Here is a 20,477-nt window from a genome sequence, read left to right as displayed (position 1 = left end):
GCTCACGTGGTATATTTCCGCCAATCCGAGCTCCTATTTCAGTATGCCATTCACTCTGCAGTTGGCGCAGCCAGTAATATGTCCTTCTTCTTTAGTTTTTTTGTTAGTGGCCTTATGTATTCTCAATAAAGGTATTCCACTGCTAAAATGCGCAAAAAAAATTATAACGTGGGCGTTCCCTTTGCATTCGATTTTCGCCCGCACTGCGGCGGCGTCTTGAGAAGCGCGTTCATAGACGCCTTCGACAGCAAATGCGTGCCACCGCCTCATAAAAAGAAATCATTTTCTTCTTTTCTACAGCTCAGATAACAACCAAACTTGGTGAGAATATTCTTCGTTAAACCAGCAATCCAAAAAAAAAAAAAACTTAGAAATGCAATTTTTTCTGAAAATCGGTATTTTAGCCCCACATCCCCCATTAAGCATTTCTCCAATATGTGATACCTTCCTCCTCGCACGGTATTCACCCTCCAAGTGGCTCCCATGACAAAGGACGCATCAGTTACGGCGACGTCAAACAACAACACGCTACGACATCCTACTACAATGTGAAACTCAAGAACGGGCGCTTAAATGGGCCATGACAGCATATTTTCATGCCTACCCTGCTCATAGTCTTTAATTCCCAAAACATAAAATTACTATTCCCCGAATTTTCAGTTGATCCTGTTGTGCAGTAAACATTTTTAAAACAATTTTTTTCTGCTTTTTCTGCGAACTGCTTGCTGGTCTCGCAACCTCTGGTTGCCGACGTCACAAGGGCATACCCGCCCCGCGTAGTCTGCTACGAGCAATTGAGGTGCTTGCAAGCACACCGTAGACGGCGGTCGCTCGATAAGTTTTTTTTCTTTTAGCTTAGCGAAATAAAATCCATTTTCCGTGTTTTCTTTTCGGAAACCTTCAACTTAGTACGCGAGCTGAGTGATCCTCGGGAAAGCGGACTTGCTCGTGGCGCCCGTTTTGATTGCTGAGGAAACAGAGATCAAAACGATGAACCCCTGTTTTATTATTTATGCTTATAGGCATGCTGTTCATATGTTATGAGTGTGGTCTCTTTTGAGCAGTTAAGTGCACGTGACGTGCATGCCTTCACCGATGTGCGCCGTGAAATCCGTGCCATTTTGTAGCTGGCTACCAAGTTCTTGTCCGCTATGCATCGGCTCGATAATTAAACTCAAATTATCACAAGGTGGCACTAGACTAACCTTGAGGCACGAAAGGAGCTGAGAAAAGTGCCGAGTGTGACGACTTCCCAGCTGTATGCATGTGTGCGTCTGTAAGTTGAACATACATTCCCTTCGACTCGTAGAACTTTTTTGCAGGAACCAAGCCGCTTGCAAAACCCTACGCAACTCGAATGATTTCACTACCCGCAGCGATGAATAATCACCGCCGACTAAATAAGTGCTTCAAAATAATAGTAAATCATTTAGCATTTTGCTGTGTGCGCGCATCGAGCCCCATGGAGGAGTGCGACGATTATGACAACTACAGCCCCGCGCTGAAGTTGTTTACATGGATGGCTGCGCACAAACAGTACTACTCATTTGCGTGGCATAAAACGCAAGGTGGGTTCTTCTTATCTTAAATATCACGTGCTCTTGCTCACAAATTGTAGTTTTCCTCATTTACACACTATAACACTGCAATAGGCGCCGATGATGCTATATATCGCCTGCTTGGCAAACGCTTTGCGCTGGATACCGGCGCTTCCCCCTAATTGTATCTGCTTCCTTTAAAAATACGTTCGGACATTACTTGACTTAATGAAAACAGCCAGATTTATTGTCCACAGTCGATGCCGACGACTGCTGCCGGCTGCCTTCTGCACATGCTATGCAGACCGGGTCAATATCGGAACTTCCCCGTTATTGTACTCGCGTCGTGCGATGTAAGCAGTTGTCGTTTTGAGGGCAGTGTTGCCAAAACTACGCTCGACAGCTATTTGCAGGTGCTAAAACTTGAGAATTCACTCTCCGCAATCGCCGAAATCGCACACATGAAATTCAAGACTATGGCAAAAGTTCCTCACTGATTAGTAAGAAAGTGTGAAGATACGATATGCAGCCGCTCGTTTCACTTTTTTCAATACGAATAAGGTACAAGCGCAGTTTTTCCGGCCGTCGCCTCACTGGGAGTGAAGCTTTCACTCGGCCGTACAAGCCCAGGTGACGGCGGCGAGCCACGAGTGGCGCTGTCGTGCGGCCTTTTCTGCCTGTGTCACTTGCCTCGCTGATCGGTTCTATGCGCAGGCACCGAGTGGAAGCACATCTTCGCTAGTGCATGCACATCGCATACGTCGCCGTGGCTAGCATGAGGTCCAATAAGTTTTAAACTGAACAATTTAAGTTTTAAATTCTTAAGTTTATAGAATGTCGTACCGACTAGTCCCCCACCACACTCTTCTTGTTCCCACAAAGCTGACTCTTAGCATTACTACGATATGCGGTCGTGGATCATGCTGGCGTCATCGTCGGTCTAGCGTGACGGACCAGTGTGTCATAGACGGCATTTGCGTACTGACCAGCCGACCAACCGTCGATCGCCGTCGCATCGGCCTAGTGTGACCGGCCCCTACCTATACCAAAGAAAAACTGCGTTAGTTATTATCACTTTTGCGGAACCAGACACTCATATATGGGAGACGACTGTTACTTCGATCGCCTGCGAAAGTACAGGGGGGAAAGAGACCTCGCTGCGCATATTGCAGCAATGAAAGCAGACGACGCTGCTCCGTGCATGTGCTGGTGACGTCACGACAGCTTTCAACATGGCAGTCGATGCCAGTGGGAGGAGTCTCCCGGCCTCGATTTCGATCGCATTTTTTGAAATATAGAGCGCGTCCAGGGCAGCCAAATTTTGGAAACTGAATCATAAGCTCTTGTATTAGTTACCGAAGCACAAAACTGAAATGTGAAGAACGACCATGTCATGGCCCCTTTAAGAGCTGTCGCTGTAAAACAAGACTGCATCAGCAAGCCCTCTGTTTTGATAAATAATAAAGTTGTGTACCTAGATTTGATGTAGCAATCATCTGTGGGGTTTTTTTGTTGTTGTTGTTTCCATGCAATTGTCATATACTGTACGTTTCCTGTGAGTCAGCGCTCGTCCCGTGTATATCTCCCTTAGTCCACATCTTTCAGGCTGTTGCTTAACAATGTATTATCAACTTGTCCGTCTAGTTATATGTCCAATTATGTGCAGACTTCACAAAGCATGATGGGTGCAGCCTTTTTTTAATTCCGAGACAGTTGATTGCAACCAGAACGATGTGCTGGGTGGGTATAAAGCATAAAATGCGCTCTGCATTAAAATGGAATAAAAAGACCAGAAGCACAACTTACACTAAATGTTGATGTCAAGTCTGACCTGGTAATAACCTTCCTTGCACTGACCTGGAAAGAAACAAGATAGAACAAAACCTTTAGTGACAGGTGCTATTTTTAACAGCAAAGAATTATAGGCAGAACAACAAATACATGTAAATGAGGTAATTAAACTTGATAGAGATATCCGGAGCATTTTTTAGTAGCATCAAACTAGCAATTTTTTGATGGCTCATTTAAATGCTGCCCGAAGCGGTCATCGATGTTTGGGAGGTATGTCTCTCTGTGCAGGTGAGAAAATAAAGTTTTGTTTTTACTATAACAGGCCTCTAAATGGCATAGTTGGCGCACTGCCAGTATGGTGGGTCTCCATGCTTATCTTTGTACAGATCTTATCTGAAAACCTTTCGTGCAACTCTCCTGAAAGAGAAAGAGCACGCGAAACTTTCACACAGTGACAGCGGTAATAACTGCCATACTTTAATGGTGGCTTCAGCTTCCTCTTAAGAAAAAGCACAGGAAAGCCATTTTTGAGGTAGTTTTGTTCATAAACTTCAACCCAATTTTCATTACAGTTAAACCTCGATGTAACAAACCTTTACATAGTGAATTCCTCATTATTACTTCTCAATTCCCCAATGCCGTGCCCATTGAAGTGTATGTATATGAAACCTCCGTGTAACGAAGGTGTTGCGGCGGTTGACCTAATGAACTCGCTACGCCGACTATCTGTTAGCCTGTGCCGAGTTGCGAAATTCGGCAGCAAAGCTTCATGACGGTAAAGCACGAACCGACAGATCAACAGAGCAACAGATCAATGAAAAGGTCCATATTGTCACGAACTGGTGACTGCAGTCCAGAAAGCAGAAGGGCTGCAAAAATGGTGTCTAAACAAAACTCTTTATTTGAGCTGACTTGCGCCCACAATGGACTGACTCACTCGGTGGCGGCATAGCAACAAGCATGCTCGGTGGTCGTCGAACAGAATGCCTGCCGCTGTTCGCCGTGCTCAATTTAAAGCTGACAGCAAACTTTCGAGATAATGCGTGCAAAGTTACTAGAACGTTCTGGGACAATGTAAAATCAGCTCTGCCTGGATGCGATCAATCGAGATAAATCTCGTTGCATCTTGCATCGCAACCAAAGCAATAAAGCAGCATGCCGGCAGCTTTGAAGAATGAACAAACGCTGCAAAGATTCGCGGCAATATTCTCGCTTGTATGCTTGCACAATATCAGTGCATCAAAAGCTCCGCCAAGATAAAAGCAAAGATCACCTTTTTATTTCTTTCTTGGATGTTAGAGCGGTATTTTCCTTTTACAGCAAAACCTCATTTATCAGATGATTCACCCGATTGTACATATACACTGCAGAAAAGTACAGCTACTTGCCGCTTTATTTCTGAATGTGTCGCACACCACCAGGGTCAACAGTGCTCTCGCGCATCGTCATTTTCGAACGCTTGCCCGCACTGCACTGATGCATTGTAAAAAAGTCACTGTGGTGGCCAACTACCGCTAGTCTTTTGCTGATATCAGGCGACAATGAGCTTGGCCAGCTCGAATATTTGCGCACATTTGTTGGTCACTAAACATATTATACGATCAGAAATGACGAAATTCAAATGTAGTTGCTGGGAAATCGTATTATCCGGGAATGTATTAGCCCGGAAGAAAAATGGTGCCACTCTATAGGACATTTTTATTGCTTGCGATTTTGAATGTATGAGCCGGGAACGTATAAACGAGGTTTTACTGTACTATTGGATATTTAGTCCTCACCTCCAATATTATTTGTATTACAGCACTTGGAGATGGTGTACAGCTGGTGCACAATGGTCCTGGGCCCCCTCCTGCCTGGAGTACAAATGCCTTGCCAACTGTTCTTGTTCAACGCTATGGACATTGGCAGTAATTGCAAAAATGCTGCCATCCTTTCAAAGGTAAAGCTTTTTCTTTTTCAAACAAGGGTTCTTTTTTATTTCCTTTAGCACTAGCAAACAGTGCTTTTCAGAACTGCTCTCCAGGCTAGTTATCTGAATTTCAAAGCAACTGACAAATATTTGTGCACAAGCCTTAAGCTCATGTAAAAGTGAAATTAAACATAAAACAGCGGTTTTAAATCAATGTTTATCATATGAGCTCCGGGACCAGGCTCATTCTAAATTTCAATGTTTTAGTCAAATTTCCCTCCAACAGTGTTCAACAGCCAGTAAGTAGCAGATAGCTGTGCACATGCAACACACTTGCAGCCCAAAGAACCTGGTCTGCCCTTCCAAGCTTCCCAACGCATTCACAGATGCTCTCAGCAATGTTGCAGGGATGTTCCTGCAAAGCATATGTCAAAGACAGCCAATCAAAAGCTTTGATGTTAGGCCACGCAGCAAGACTATATAGGAGGTGAAACTCCCGTCAGCGCGAGCGAGCGCAGGCGACCAGATGAAGTCACAATTGAATGCGCCGACGGGGCCGTATGCAGTGGCGGTGCCACGCAGCGCGTCGTAGAAGCTGCAGCGAAAAAAATTTAAAAATGCAGCACCCAGGCAGACGGCTCCGGCGTGCTCTCCGGCGGCGCGCCCTCAAAGCAGACGACACGGGTGTTTGATTCAGCGGGCCCGCCGTGACGTATTTCTGCACCCTTAAGTCAAACAGCAACAGTTCTTGTCGGTGTCTGTTGGAGGGCCGTAATACTAACAGCGCTGCTATGCGCAGTGCGGCCTCCTTCGTAATTTGCTACACTAAGATGGGACGCAGGTGTTTTGTTCGAAATTGGAAAAGCGGTTACAAGTGTTGCAGGGAAAAGGTGAGCAAGGTGAGAAGTTGTTGCCGCTTGTTGCCTTCTCGGCTGACGTGTAGTCATATACGCTGCGCCATACGACGCCCGCATTCTCCTCCAGCAGATGAAACTTAGCGCGGTCACATACTTGATGAACGTAAAGGCATGACTGCCTTTGACGAATGCCAGCAGCGCTTATACCCATCCAATCAAAGTCATCACGTGGATGTCAAACAATAGCCCTGCGTACAACCAGAAGCTACAGATCACCTTACAGCGGTCATGGAAAAGAACGCGTTTTATTTTTTACTGTGCTTAAATGGTTGAAGCGTAGCACCATTTGCTCTTCGGGCTACCAGCGGTAAAGAAGCGCGCGAGAGTGCCCCCAATAGAAGTCAGGCGCGCGCAGCTGAACGGGAGCAACACGCTCGACCAGTTGCCTTGGCAACCGAAACGGCGTTAATTTCTTTCCAGGCCGCCAGCATGATGGTGGCGCCGTGGGCTTGTGACCTTTTCTGGTCGCCGCAGACAGCAGAGTTTCCACTCCTAAATAGTCTTCCTCCGTGGGTTAGGCACACTGTACAGAACCACTTAATCCTCTTGCAGACATGCCACATGCAGATCTGAAAACAAGGCTTGAAATTTGTTGCACCTCACTGCTTTTGCAGAGTTCACTCATCGATTATCTCATGTTCTTCCACAGTACTTACTGCTGCGGTACTGGGACATAGCTACAGAATTCCCTAAAAGTGGCCATCTTTTATATTTTTTTCTCGCACATAGCAATTCTACAATCAGGCTGATGACGGCATGAGAAAAGTTCTCTGAATGCTTTTAGCAGAAAAGTGTTACCATCGCAGAGGCCGCATGGGCCTACTGTTCAAGAAGCTTCGACATTAGATCACTATTAGCCCTACAGATACCGCTTTTCGCCTGATTCAATTATGTTTCGTGGTCACCGCCTTCGTCATTAAAGCAGAAGTGTAAAGTGCACAGCCACAAGAAATATGAAAGACAACACACTACTCATTCCACTGGTGTCACCTGCTTAGGAAAGTAGGACATCACTGAGACAACCTACCTCATCGGGACTCCAAATTTGAACCACTTCATCTGTAGTGATGACAGAGATGAGCTCCTCACCTGACCGCTGCCTCACCCATTGCATCTTGTTCTACGAGCAGATTAAAACATGAAAAACCAGAAACAAATTATCCACAAATACGGCTGCTCTTCAATAACACAATGATGCACGGTTATCCACAATGTGAATTTGTACTGATTATACAATTCACAAACGGTTGAGCCTATAATCTAGGCGTGAAGGAAAAATTTTCAGCATGGCCTGTGCATATCCATACAGCTGCAACAGAAAGCTACACAGCTTTCTCAATCCTTCGTAGCTTAACAAAAATAGTCTCGGCTCACTACTCAAACATGGAACTACTGCCGAGCCGAGAACTCAATACAGCAAAAAAGCCAAACCAGAAGGGCTGCAGACAGACAGGCACAATTAAGCCAATCAGCAACACAAGTTGATGACAGCATACTGTTAGAACAGGAAATCGCAAGGCTTGGAGCATCTCCAAGAGGTGGGAAGTTGAAATGCTTGGGCACAGAACCCAAGGCACGCTACGCGTCTTGTATTGGCAGCAGAGATGAAGGCTATTCTGGAATAGCACACAGCCGAAATCCGCTTTGCATTGGGACAACATGGCAGCGTCTATTGAAGCAGGGGCAGCTAACTCGCTTCACCACCGACGCATCACTGCCGCTTCACTGTTTCACATTTGCAGCCAATGAAAGGCCGTCTGAAGATGTACACACCACAAAATTCCAGCAATAAAATACATCATATTTTTAAACTGCTTCTGGATTTGAGCAGCTGGTAGGCTTGGCAAGTATGCATTTCTTGGTCGCCATGGAGACAACGCGCTACAAAGTATCCGATTGATCAAAAAAGTCAACCCCGCCTTGAGAGAACAGAATGTCAATTGATGCATACAGGTGCAACACAAGCGGCGAGTTTTCGCAGTCAGAAAGCATTCCATGCTGCCCAGGCTGATTTAAACCATTGCGACACATCAAACTCTGGATAAAACATTAGGCAAGGCCACTTGGCAAGTTTGTGCTTAGGACACAGACATAGTACAAAAAAAAAAGTGCCTTGGCAAGATGCAGCTATTGTGCAGCAGACACTGAAAACCAGTCAAACCTCATTACGAAGATCAAGGATATTACGAATTATTGGCTATATCAAACTGTTCTGAAATTATTTTAAAAAAAAAACAAATACATGCATTTTTTACTTTATATATCGAATGCAGTTTGCCCTAAAATGGATATATCGAATTGCCGAGCGCCAATCTGTGCCAGGTCAGATGGCAGGCAGCAAGCAGGCTTTGCCTCACTACACAGGTGACTGGTGGTGGAGCGGCAAGCAGTCACACCACTGTTCATGCTTTACCTTGCTATGCCAATAACGCAACAGAAGATAGAGCAGCAAGAAACGCTGGTAGCCAGGCGGTCGGAACCCGTTTGCGCCTCTTGCACCCAACGATAGTGGCCCAGAACCAATGACACAGTCGGTTGTTGAAGCTTTCCAGCAACCATTCTCTGCTCACACTGACTATCAGACTGAGGTGGTGAAAACGGCGATAGCTTTTGTCCTGGTGCCTGATTTTTTGTGCGACAGTGTAATGCGAGAAAGGTACCTTAGCTGGCGTTTGACCTGCCGCCGCATGCTGTGCTGTGTGGGGAAGCCAACTCAAATAGAGTTTGCTGTTCGGTTTTTTGTGGCCTTCCCAATCGTCGCAAGCAGCTTCGAAACTGCTAAGACTGCAGAAAAGGTCTCTACCAGTTGCCATTCTTTTGCCAACTAAATTTAGCTTCTCCACCGCGAGTTTTTGGCGACATTTTATATTATGAATTTCGGCTATATCGAGCTATTTTACTTATCAGTTCGCTATAATGAGGTTCCATTGTAGTAGCGTACGGTGCAACCATTCATTCAGTTTGGCAAAGTGCACAAGGTTTTTCAGCTTATGTTTGAGCTAGCACTGGATGATATTCCTTCACTTCCTGGCCATGGCTTGGTCGCAGGCGTGTCAAGATGTCTTCCTTTTGCGCTGCCATAAAAAGATACTCCAAGACATGTGGGTCATTCCACGTCAAACGTCCCAGACGTTGCACTTGACCATCTACAATTTGTTAAAAAAAATTCATAGGATCAAAGCCTGCAGTATATTTTCCGAAAAAAATTTATACGTGAGGCGAGGGCAGTTTGAATATTAAGAAAAGGCGAGAAACCAGGCACCGCTAAATGCGGTCTAGCAGCAGCCGAAATGAAAGCTACTGCCGCCGTATGTTGAAGGCATCCATCAGGGGTCGCTTCATTTACATTTTCACCGGCGTCTTGCCAGCCCTACGATGGATCCTGTTCCCGAACCCGCCAACGAAGTTCTCGCAAAAACTCCGGTCTGCATTTCAGCGACTTTAGCCCCACAGAACGTGCGATGCTTTTGAGGGAGCACGGTTAGGTTAGGCGCTGGCGGGTCGTTTCCCCCTTCCTCAGTGAGCAGCCATTGCTAATTAAATATCTTAACCCCAGTGCGGGAAGTCGCGAGGGGCGAGGCCAAGGACGGCACGTCACGCCCATCGCAGGATGGCCGAGGCTTTGGGGCCAATAGATTGCGATCCCTTAAAAGGTGCTGTTGCACGGTGCAGCAGGCGGCGTCGAGGAGGTTTCTCATGTTTGCGAGGGCCAGGTTATTTACTTTCTTTTCCACAAAAAACGGGTGGGGGCTCAAGGGCGCTCGGTTTTTAAGTTGGCTGCTTTAAAGTAAAACCGATGCACGACGCTTCAACGGGTTCTGCGCGTTCCCGGAGGTACGGGATCCAACGGATCATGTTCTCACCCACTTGCATGCACCTTCAGATATAACTGTGAATGGATTAAATTAGCCGAGAGCTCGAAAAGAACAGCTCCGCCCAACTGCCGAAGCTATAGAATGGAGCCGCCAACAAATCAGTTGGAGGAGAGCGGAGTCACACTCTCTGCAGGTTCCAAATCTATTTTCAAGCGAAAGCTTTACTGGCTGCGAACTAGCGATTTTGCCGTGGCGGTGCTCGAAGGAGGCCCATGAGGTCACAATGCGCGCCTCGCCGCGGAGCCGAACTGGTCTGGCCGGGCTGGCTGGCGCACTCAGCGCGAAATAGGGACGTACTCCAAGCCTCTGCCAGTGCGGTCAGAGTGCGGCGAAGCTGCCGAACGCGTCGGCGGTCAAGCGCAGTTGGAGTATAGAGGGTCTTGCTTTGGCCGACGTGACGTTGCCGTGCAGCGTGCGCGCGCGCGCGCAAACACTGGAGTATAAACGCGCCTTAACAGAGCACCCACTTAACCGCTAACCAACGTATTTGGTGGCGGCATCCATGGGAGCCACTGAAACCCCCTGCGCACTCACTGAATAAAAAAAAAAGGGAAAACCTGAGGCGAGGCTCGGAATCGAACCAGGGCCTTTGGCGTTTGAGGCGAAGACGCTACCACTCCGCCACTACGGCTCAAGCTTCAAGCATGAATAAAAGCGCATCTGGTGAATGTACTCTTCAGATGTAAAGTAACCGCGCTCTCGCAACGGATATCCTGGCCAACAGAGCTAGGCCATCAGAAATTTTTTCTTAACTTTTTTTTAACTGTCTCCCGTCACTAATAAACGATTTCCGTTAACTAGTTTGAAGTTGACTGGCACAGCCGGGAACGTTTCGCCGGCAAGCGTACAAAGACACAAGTGCTCTTTATACTGCTAGCTGCCTTGTACGATCACCGATCATCGTGCCATCATAGTTTTTCATTGACCGTGGCGATCATCTAGCCAGCCTTAAACAGGCTCCTTCAAAGGTTAACTAGCACTTGAAGCGGCGCTTGGAGTTGCTCTGCTGTTCGGCGCTTGTAAATCGAGGCGCGTCAAAAACAAAACCACGGGGCACGCACAGCTCATAGACGCCAAGCACCTTAACACAGACTCTCCTGACCGCCTGTGGTGCCACCAAGCATAGGTTTTCTTTGCTTCCAACATTCAGGTTGTCTTTGGTCTGTCTTCCTTGTGTGATAAAAGTGAACTATCGGTTTCAAAACAAAACTTACTTCAATACTGAACCGCGCAACCTTCCTTTCTTAGCCTGAGAGATTCGTGGCTCCATGGAGCAAGGAAAATTCCTCCAAGGTGGCGTCTCTTGTCCTATGACGTAATCAAGCTTGTACTTGAGAGATTGGCCAGTGGCGGCGATACCTGTATTTTGGTTCTTGCTATTTTCTACCTTACAGGAGCTTTGTTTTCAGTAAGAGTGGTGTTTCTGTGATCAGGAGCTAGTATTCTAACGATACAAGCCAACTTCAATTTTTCCTCAGTGTCCCTTTAATGCTTCCTCACCGCAAAACACTGCACCAGGCATTGCACGACATTCATGGCCAGATAATGTCAGTTTCTCGTCGTTCGCTGCCGAGCATTTTCAGGGCTAAAGAAGATGTCACGCGACATTTGGCGGATGTATGCAGTAATTGAGATCGTTTTCGCCTTCGAAGTTCGAACAGACCTGCCTTGGTGCGGGGCAGCCAAGAGAAGAAAAGCAAGGGTATTCAGCGTGCTGTCTCGCATGGACCTGGACCATGAGGAGGGATGACCAGCTGGCATGGCAGGCATATCACAAGTGCTTTATTTATATCAGAGTAAGATCGCGGAGAGCGCGCGTGAAGGTGCAAAGTGCACACCGCTGCGGTAACACGGTGAACGCACTGGCGGTGAACACAGCCCGCTCGAGTGTAGGTGCGTCGCTCGCATGAAGGTGCTTCGCCAGTATAGTGGCTCCTCTACAGTTGTTCCTGGAGTATTAATGCAGAAAATACACTGATTAAATCGAATACAACTAGGACATTACATCGGAAACAACCGGGCGTGCGCCTTTGACGGCCACAAGGGTCAGGTACCACGTGGTGCTGCTGCGTTGTGGATTGTTTCAACACTGGATCGTTCTGGTCATTTCCAGAGCGGCGTCTCACAAGCTCTTATGGTGGTGCTTAAGCCTGTCACGACGCTGACAAGAATGACTGACAGCGACAGACAACTAGCTCACTTGGACTTGTGCCGCCCCGGGAGCGTTAAGGAGGAGGAGGAGAAAACCTTTATTGTTGCACTGTATTAAACTGAGAATGGGAGGTGGGGATGGTTGTTGCGCTGAGTGGAAGTCCCTATTCCGAGACGCCATTGGCCACCGCTGCTGCCTGTGCTCTCTGCTGCTTTGCCATTCATACAACTTCTGTGAGACCATAAAATTTGGTAAAAAATTTCAAAAACGGATAGCTTTCCACCTTTTTCAGTTTAATATCTCTAGACCAGGGTCCGTTGGACCTCCAGGTCCGAGCTGGACAGGGCCGCCTCCCAGCACTTCCCTAGTTGGCTGACTTATAAAGGCTATATGTGTATTGTACTGGCAGGCCCACACCATGGGGGTCAGCATACTGCCCGCAGAATTTGCACCTGACCGTGAATGTCAGGTCCACTTATTTTAGTATGGCGGGATTTAAGAAAGACCTGGTTTGGAGCAGTCTAATGTGGCATCCCTCGGTTCTGTCGAGACCCTTAGCGGGCCCCGGGAGTACACTCCTGCAGAGGCGTAGAAGGTTTGTAATATCCACGTAGAGATTAGCGCGATTGGTATGATTGTCGCGGCAGAGCGAGAGACGGCAGCGTTAACAAAATCTTTTCCTACGAATACCTGTTTGACTACTCAACGTTCCCACGCTTGCCTGCAGTGCAAACCTCACTTAAGAAAAACTCTACACTTCATCTGGCCACAGTGTCAGCTGTGCCGTGCTCTGCGGTGAAGAGGCGCAAAAAGATGACACAACTTGCACTGCGAAAGCTTAACTTCAAAAATTCTTTGCTCGCTTTAAACAAAAAATCTCTATAAAAATTTCAGAAATTAAAGGCGATAAACAGTTCGCAGTTTCAACATCTGTAACATTTGTTGTAGGTGCTCGACATTGAGAGAAACAAAAGTTATTTCTGAATTCCGAGAGCAAGTTGATATTTAAAACAAAAAACGACAAAAATGGTACATTTTCATACTTTTCTTCGATTTTTAAAAATATTTATGCTGTATAAAGCTGCATGCTCCGAATTATTTCGGAAGCCAGAATCTCTGCAAATGTCAGTGAAAAAAATATTGAAGTGTTTTCTAAAAATTTTAACTTGTTATTGATTATTGAGCAATGCCTGGTTTCTCGCCTTTTCTAAATATTCAAACTGCCCTCACCTCACGAATAAATTTTTTTCGGCAAAAATACTTTGATTACGCACATTAGGATAAGTTTCCATGAATTTTTTTGAACAAATTCTAGATGGTCGAGTGCAACGTCTGGGACGTTTGGCATGGAATGACCCATGTTTTAAGGAGAGAACAGCTAGGCATTGACTATCCATGAGTGTGACATTCCTCTTCCTAATCATGAAGTCGTTTCCTTAAGTGGGCAAACCTTGCAGTAGCCCCAATGTATGTGAAAGCCAAGGTGATGCACTTGTGCAAGGACTTTTTTTTTACAGCACAAGCTCCTAGTGTGGAAAACATAGCCATCCACTTTTATGACTTGAGCACCACATGACCTAAAAGGTACAGGTTGAGCAGCAAGTGAAAACAGCTGCTGAATGCACACATGCTCAACACCTGCAGAGTAATCCTGAGCGTGTGCATCAGCACTCACAATATAAAAATTAGCAAGCTATCATCCAGACGCCGAGAATGCCAGTGCTAGCTTATAATTTCTCCTGATAGCTATGCACATGCGTCAACAGCACATCAGGTATTCACTTAAAGGTGCACTAAAGAGGAAACTGAACTAGCCTTTTTACCTCGAGAACTCTATCTACACGTTCCGGGCATTGTTAGAAACTTCGAATTATTATCCTGTGCGGCTGATTGCCCTAATTAAATCAGAGTAAACGTCCCGGCTCCCGCCTTTTTTTTAACAGAACGCGGGAGGTTGGCAGAGTCAACCGTTAACGCGCGGAGTGTCTTTCAGCCAGTCTAGTGGCCGCTTCGCTTTTATTTTGTTTTTTAGGTTTCTGTGAATACCGTATAAACTCTTGTAAGAGCTGCATCAGTGTATCGGCCGCACCCTGTTTTCCAGAAGGAAATATTAGAAAAAAAATATCTGCGTAAGGGCCGCACCCATAGTTTTCACATGACCCATGGGGAATAGCCTTCGAAATGCACGAGCCGTGGCCTCCGTGATCAGCGCCAGCTGCGAGCAAAGACCTAATCTAAAAACGTTGGCTGTGAGCAACAGCGTGCTTCATCGCGGAGGCGACGCATGCGCACAGGAGCTCCCAGGTGCCGCCCACGAATGGCGCCAGAGGCCGCAGCTCATTATCATCCTCGTCAACTTTTCCCTCCGCCGCGAGCTCCCGCCAGCTCCAGCTATTCATATCGGCATCAGTATCACCAGCTCTAGCGTTTTGTTGCTGGCAAAGGCACGGGTGTCAGTTGTGGCTTTTGTGTGCTGCCGCGGAGCGTTGTAGTTTTAGCAGTTTCAGCACAATACGGCAAGAACCTTAATAGCTACACAGCTGGGAGTTCACTATCGAACACAGCAAGCGCGCGGTGGGCAGGAAATTCGACGTGGCCAAGAAGTGCGTCCGACGATGGTGCAACAAAAGGGATGCACTGAGGAACACAAGTTGCAAATAGTGCACTTTCCGAGGCAAGCAGCGCAAGTTTCCTGACCTGGAAGAAGAGCTGCTCTGCTAAGTGATGGAAGCGCGGAACAACGGCTACGCGTTGACAGCGGACGTGCTGCGAGACTTCTTGTGGGATGAGCGCGCACCGGAGCACAGCACCAGCTCGAAGTGGGAATACACCGTGAGAGGCGACTGAGCATAGAATAAATGCCGCTGATTTGCCGTTTGGTGCGTTTTTACTTCTAAAAAGAAGTTTTTTTTTTTCTCGTCAATCGCGTGTATGGGCAGCTCCCCAAAAATTAGCCCTCAAATCTGGAAAAAGAAGTGCGGCCCTTACACGTGTTTATATGATAAACAGTTTCAGTCACAGCCAATATAGCCGCAAATTAGGCCCTCGGAAATAAAAATACATGTGGACTCTGATTTACGTATCACTCCGCCGATGCCAGAGCGCCAAGCAGCCGTGGGACTGGCTGACGCATTGGTTGACTCCTCCTACCTACCGCATTAAGTTAAAAAGAAAAAAGGCACGAGCCGGGACATTTAATCTGATTTAATTAGGGCAATCGGCCGCACAGGACAATTATTCAAGTTTCTAAGAATGCCCGGAACGTGTAGATAGAGTTCCTGTGGTAAAAAGACGAGTTCAGGTTTCTCTTTAGTGCAACTTTAAGGGGAGACGTGGGTCTTGAAATCATAAAAAAATGCGAAAACTTTGATGTTGCAAAAAAGCCATATTCGGGATCTATACACTAAGAGTACCTGCGTAAAAAGTTAATTCAACCTCTAGTTACTAAAAATTATATATTTTGCGCCTACGAAGAGCAAAAACGGTTATTTCGGAGTGAAATGCGGAAAAATTTTGCGCCCATTGCAACCCACGACCATATCCCCGATGGCCGTCATCTTGGTTTTGTTAGAAAGCTGGGTCGCGTCCCCACATCCTAGTATTACTCAATGCTGTGAAATATTTTTGGAACGTATGCATTCCACTGTTTTTGAGGCCTCTACAACGATTTCCGAATTGCTGGCGCACACACTTCAAATGAGATTTTCTCAGCTTCGTGCTTTTTGCCAATGTGACTAGCCTTACGGAAGTTTTTAATACGTTATGGTGCAATTTCAGTTCATCTTATACTGCTGAATTCAGAAAAAACTAAACTATGGAGCTATGCTAGATTTCTTCTTTTTTTCTGAGCTGAACATTACAAATTTTGTGAACCGTAATGTCACCTAACTATCATAATTAAGGTGCTGGACATAACTGAACATTTTTATATGATTTACATCACGAACAGTATAATTAGCATAGCTCCAGATAGCAGGTCTTTGGCTACAGCTCGATTTCAATCCAAACCAAAAATGTTGAAAGTGCCCTAATGACCTGTAAGAATTTAGCTAATTAGTCTTCAGTTATTTTCGCACTACTAGGGAACTAACTGAAATGTACTGAAAACTAGTTATATGTTTGAAAACGGGAAGAAGAAACACATAGCAAAACCAATTACGATATCTTTAATAATATAAATTTTAATTCAAGACCCACATCTCACCTCAATGCAAATAATATACAGATACAGGTAACACCGGCATTCGCAGCATCTTGTTTGTTTGGTGCAGTCAAGCCCACTAATAACGCTCAAAGAACGAAGGCGACGTGAGCATCACAATATACATTGGGACTATGGCTATGGTGCCAAATCTATGATAGAACGAACGTCTGTGGGCACATAAATGTGCAGGTGCAGCTGCCACTGCATCTGCTCATAGTGCGAGCGTAGACTGTTGCCAGTTAGTGCTCAGCTAAGACAACATCCTCACAAAGCCTAAGCACCATAGACATAGAAATCACTATGAGTACAGATTTTGTGTCGCTAAGACAAACCTAAAAGCAGTCTTCAATCGACTGATGCACTAGGAATAAACATACAGCGATGATCGTCCACTGACCAGGATGCTCAAATTATTTTCTAACGAAAGCAGAAACACTTAGCATTGCAAAAACAAGCCAACTAGAATCAAAACTTCGTCAGGGCAATGGAGACTTGTGGATATTGCGAAGGAAGTGGCTCCACAAAGGTCCACCTTGCAGCTATCCTCTATATTATAACCAGTCCACTAAATGCAAACATCCAGAAAAAAAAACAAATAGTGTGTGATGCAAACAGTGTGTGATGGTCATGTTTGTTATAAGTGGGCTTAAAACAGTATTTTCCCCCGTGGTACCGTGAAAAATGTAACAGGACATTCTGCTGTACTACGCAAATGCTTGTTAAAGTGAGGCTGTTACACGTAGGCTACACATGTAATCCAAGTTGACATGCTCAAGAACCATTTAAGCGATGATGGTAGCATGAATGTGGATGCAACAGAAATTCCAGACATTGAGGACATTCAAAAACTGTTGTCAAAGGGAATGCCAGATGCTGCTGCAGGTACTCCTCAAGGTCCTCTGTTGAAGTCTAGCCACTCGATGGAAGGTCTGCTGGCTACAAAGAAGTGAAGGAGCACTGAATGCCTTAGTATATGAGAAGTCTGTAATTTATTTATTTATTTATTTATTTATTGATACTGTCAGCCGTAAGGCCATTACAGGGTGGATGCATACAACTCAAGAAGTACACACAGCCACAAGTACAAAATTTATACAAACTTATATGATACCATCAATCATGTTGCCAGCAGATAAGCCATAAGTGCGTCAGATAGGTAAGTGTTCATAATAATACGCTCGGTTTCAGACCACCGAGGATCAGAACCGCAGATAAAGAACATAATGAATGACAACAATGGCAAATGGTTTCTACAGGCTTAAATAACGGGAGAGTTAAGTTTCAAACTGGTGTAGATTGTCTGCTTGTAAAAAGTCCAGAGGCAAGGAATTCCATTCAGCGATGTCTACGGGGAAGGAGTATTTAAAGGAATTGATTTGGGCCGTCACGGGTGTAACCTGATCTTTGTGAGAAGATCTCACAGCTCTAGAGGAACGCTGTTTCAAGTAGTTGCTTGTGTTCTAGTTGAAGTGGTTATTATATAGCAGATAAAACATTTTTAGCCTAGCAACCTTCCTTAGCTTTGAAAGTTGAGGCAAGTTTAGTTCACGAAGCATGTCAGTCACTGAATCTGTAAATCTGTATTTTGACAAAATGAACCTAGCCGCCCTTCTCTGAACTTTTTCGATCTTGTCAATTTGGTTTTTCTGATGCGGATCCCATATGACACTCGCATATTCCAGTGTTAGTCGTACCAGCGCGAGATAGGCTGTTAGTTTTGATTTTGTGGAAGCAAGCTTCAGTTTTCTACTTATCAACCACAGTTTTGTTTCGGCCTTTGAGCATATGTTATTCATGTGTGTATGCCAGTTTAGATTTGAAGTTATAGTGATGCCTAAATATCTGAAATGGTGGACTCGAGTTACATAGTGCCCATCTATTTCATAATCAAAAGAAAATATATATTTTGTTTTATTGAAAATCGTAACAAATGATGTTTTTGCATAATTGATTTCCATTTTGGATAATGTGCACCATTGATTGATAGCGCTCAATGCCGAATTTAGTATTAACTGGTCTTCTTGGTTTGAAATGACAGAGTAAATTAAACAATCATCCGCAAAAACCCGGACTGTAACATGGGGCGGAATAGAAACTGCGATATCATTGACATAGCATAAAAGCACAGACCCCCGAGGGACTCCCGAGGGTCCAGGCTAACTGCATCCACTTGATCCCTGTTATTTATTACTTTAGAAAAATCGTGCACTGTTTCTACAAGCTGGGTAACAGTAGATAACCTCCCTCTGAAACCATGCTGATTGGGATTTAGCTTGTTGTTCCCCTGAAGATAGTCGGATAAGCAGTTTGCCAAGATATGCTCAAGTATCTTGCAACAGGCGCAGGTGATAGAAATAGGTCTGTAATTATCGGAAATGTGCTTGTTTCCAGATTTGTGCATTGGTACTATCCTAGCCTGCAGCCAAACATTTGGTAAAGAATGTTGCTCTAGAGATGCCTTAAATATGATAAGTAAATATTTAGCTACCCATTCGGCATATCGTCTAAGAAACTCATTTGGAATAGAATCAGGACCAGAAGACTTTCGTGTCTAAATTAAGAAGGAGGGAAAATATGCCTTGCTCAGACAAAATAACATCTGCCATGTCTGACGGCGGTATGCACTTTTCGATACTAGAATTCTCAGGCAAAGATGTGGGCTTTTGATCAGAAAGCCCTTCCTGGATAGACACTATATATACGGTTATTTTACTGCTTATAAAAACCAAGTCCAATATTGATTCTCTAGTTGCTCCTATCTTTGTTGCTTGTTTACCAACTGGTGCGAGATCACTATTAAAAGCAATGTCCAGCAAGGCATCACAGTGTTTAGCATCAGTTGTATCTGTGTCTAGCGACTCCCAACGGACGTGTGGCAAACTGAAATCACCTGTAATGATTACTCTTGCATTGGCAGATACATTACTTGAAAGATAGTCTTACAACAACTCAAGAAACATGACAGGAATGTTAGGAGGCCTATAAACCGCTGCAATGACACAGAAAGAAACGCCAAGTTTTAGCCTGCACCAGATGTTCTCTGTGTTGGGGCAATCTTCCATGGGAACAAATTCAATTACTTTTTTAAAAATAAGAGCTACACCACCACCATGTGAAGCACGATCCTTCCGAATCATTCTATATGTGGGCGGTATGATCTCACCATCAGGATGCAATTTCAGGACGCAACCACGTTTCCGTAACTGCAATGACGTCTGGCTGATGAATCATGATAATGTGTTCGAGTTCAGCGGTTTTATTTAGGAGGCTGCAAGCATTGACATTTATCAGAACAAAATTCCTTTCTTCCATCCCACACTGTCACACTGATTTGCTATCAATTGATTTGCCTTGACAGGGCAGTTGTTTTCGTCATCCCAGAAAAAAGTTTCCTTGTCAATGAAAATCCCGTCGCGTTCGAGCTGAACTTTTGCGCCATTGTCCTTTTCATGTTTCGCACTATCCCACAGTTTCTTAAGCTTTTGTAAAGTTGCCTGAGAATAATCATGTCATAACAAAAATTTGCTGCCCATTAATTTCTGGCAGTTATCAAATAATTTCATCTTTTCGTTGTAGTCAAAAAGTCTATCACTGGACACGCCTTGTCCATAAGCTTCTTTCCAAGTCTGTGTATCCGCTCCACTGTGTTAACTTCAACACCAAGGCGTTCATGGAAGACGTCATGCAACACTTTCTTCTTGAGATCATCAGTGGTTTCGGTATCTGTTTCGGTTATGCCGAACACAAGAAGGTCATTTCGGCGAATTCTATCTTCCAGCTCAATTATGTTCTGTTGCTGTGAACGGAGAGCGGTTCCCATGCTCTGTACAAATGAATCTAGTCGTTCTTCATTTTCATGTATGTTCATTAATGTATTTTCAATCTCGTGCATCTTGGCACTGACTTTTTCCAGTAGTTTAGAAAGAGAACTCTGATTTTTTTAATTTCCCTGACATCTTCTATTAGCGTTTTCTGCCCTTTCATGAGTTGACTAAACATTTGCTCGACAGTTTCTGGCCCACGGTTTAGCTCAACATCCCCAGAAATCAACAACAATGAAATGCACTCCAGCACAATATCAACACACACTG

General features: G+C 45.1%; 1 protein-coding gene across 2 annotated transcripts in view; it reads right to left on the bottom strand.

Moving 5' to 3' along the window:
• LOC144114133 (uncharacterized) overlaps window positions 1–20,477 on the bottom strand; it is an 83,395-nt gene that overhangs the window by 23,595 nt on the left and 39,323 nt on the right. Inside the window, exons 8-10 of one of the 2 annotated variants that reach the window (XM_077647645.1) lie at window positions 7,183–7,275; window positions 5,108–5,182; window positions 3,345–3,395 (exon numbers count right to left, since the gene is read on the bottom strand). In XM_077647645.1, coding sequence (XP_077503771.1) covers window positions 3,345–3,395; window positions 5,108–5,182; window positions 7,183–7,275 — 219 coding nt within the window. The remainder of the gene's footprint in view (window positions 1–3,344; window positions 3,396–5,107; window positions 5,183–7,182; window positions 7,276–20,477) is intronic. The other variant, XM_077647646.1, reaches the window with a different exon arrangement.

This window comes from Amblyomma americanum, chromosome 1, assembly GCF_052857255.1.
Source record: "Amblyomma americanum isolate KBUSLIRL-KWMA chromosome 1, ASM5285725v1, whole genome shotgun sequence".
Classification (NCBI taxonomy): Eukaryota; Metazoa; Arthropoda; class Arachnida; order Ixodida; family Ixodidae; genus Amblyomma; species Amblyomma americanum.
Note: the sequence above shows the minus strand (reverse complement) of the source record. Positions and strands in the feature narration are given on the sequence as shown.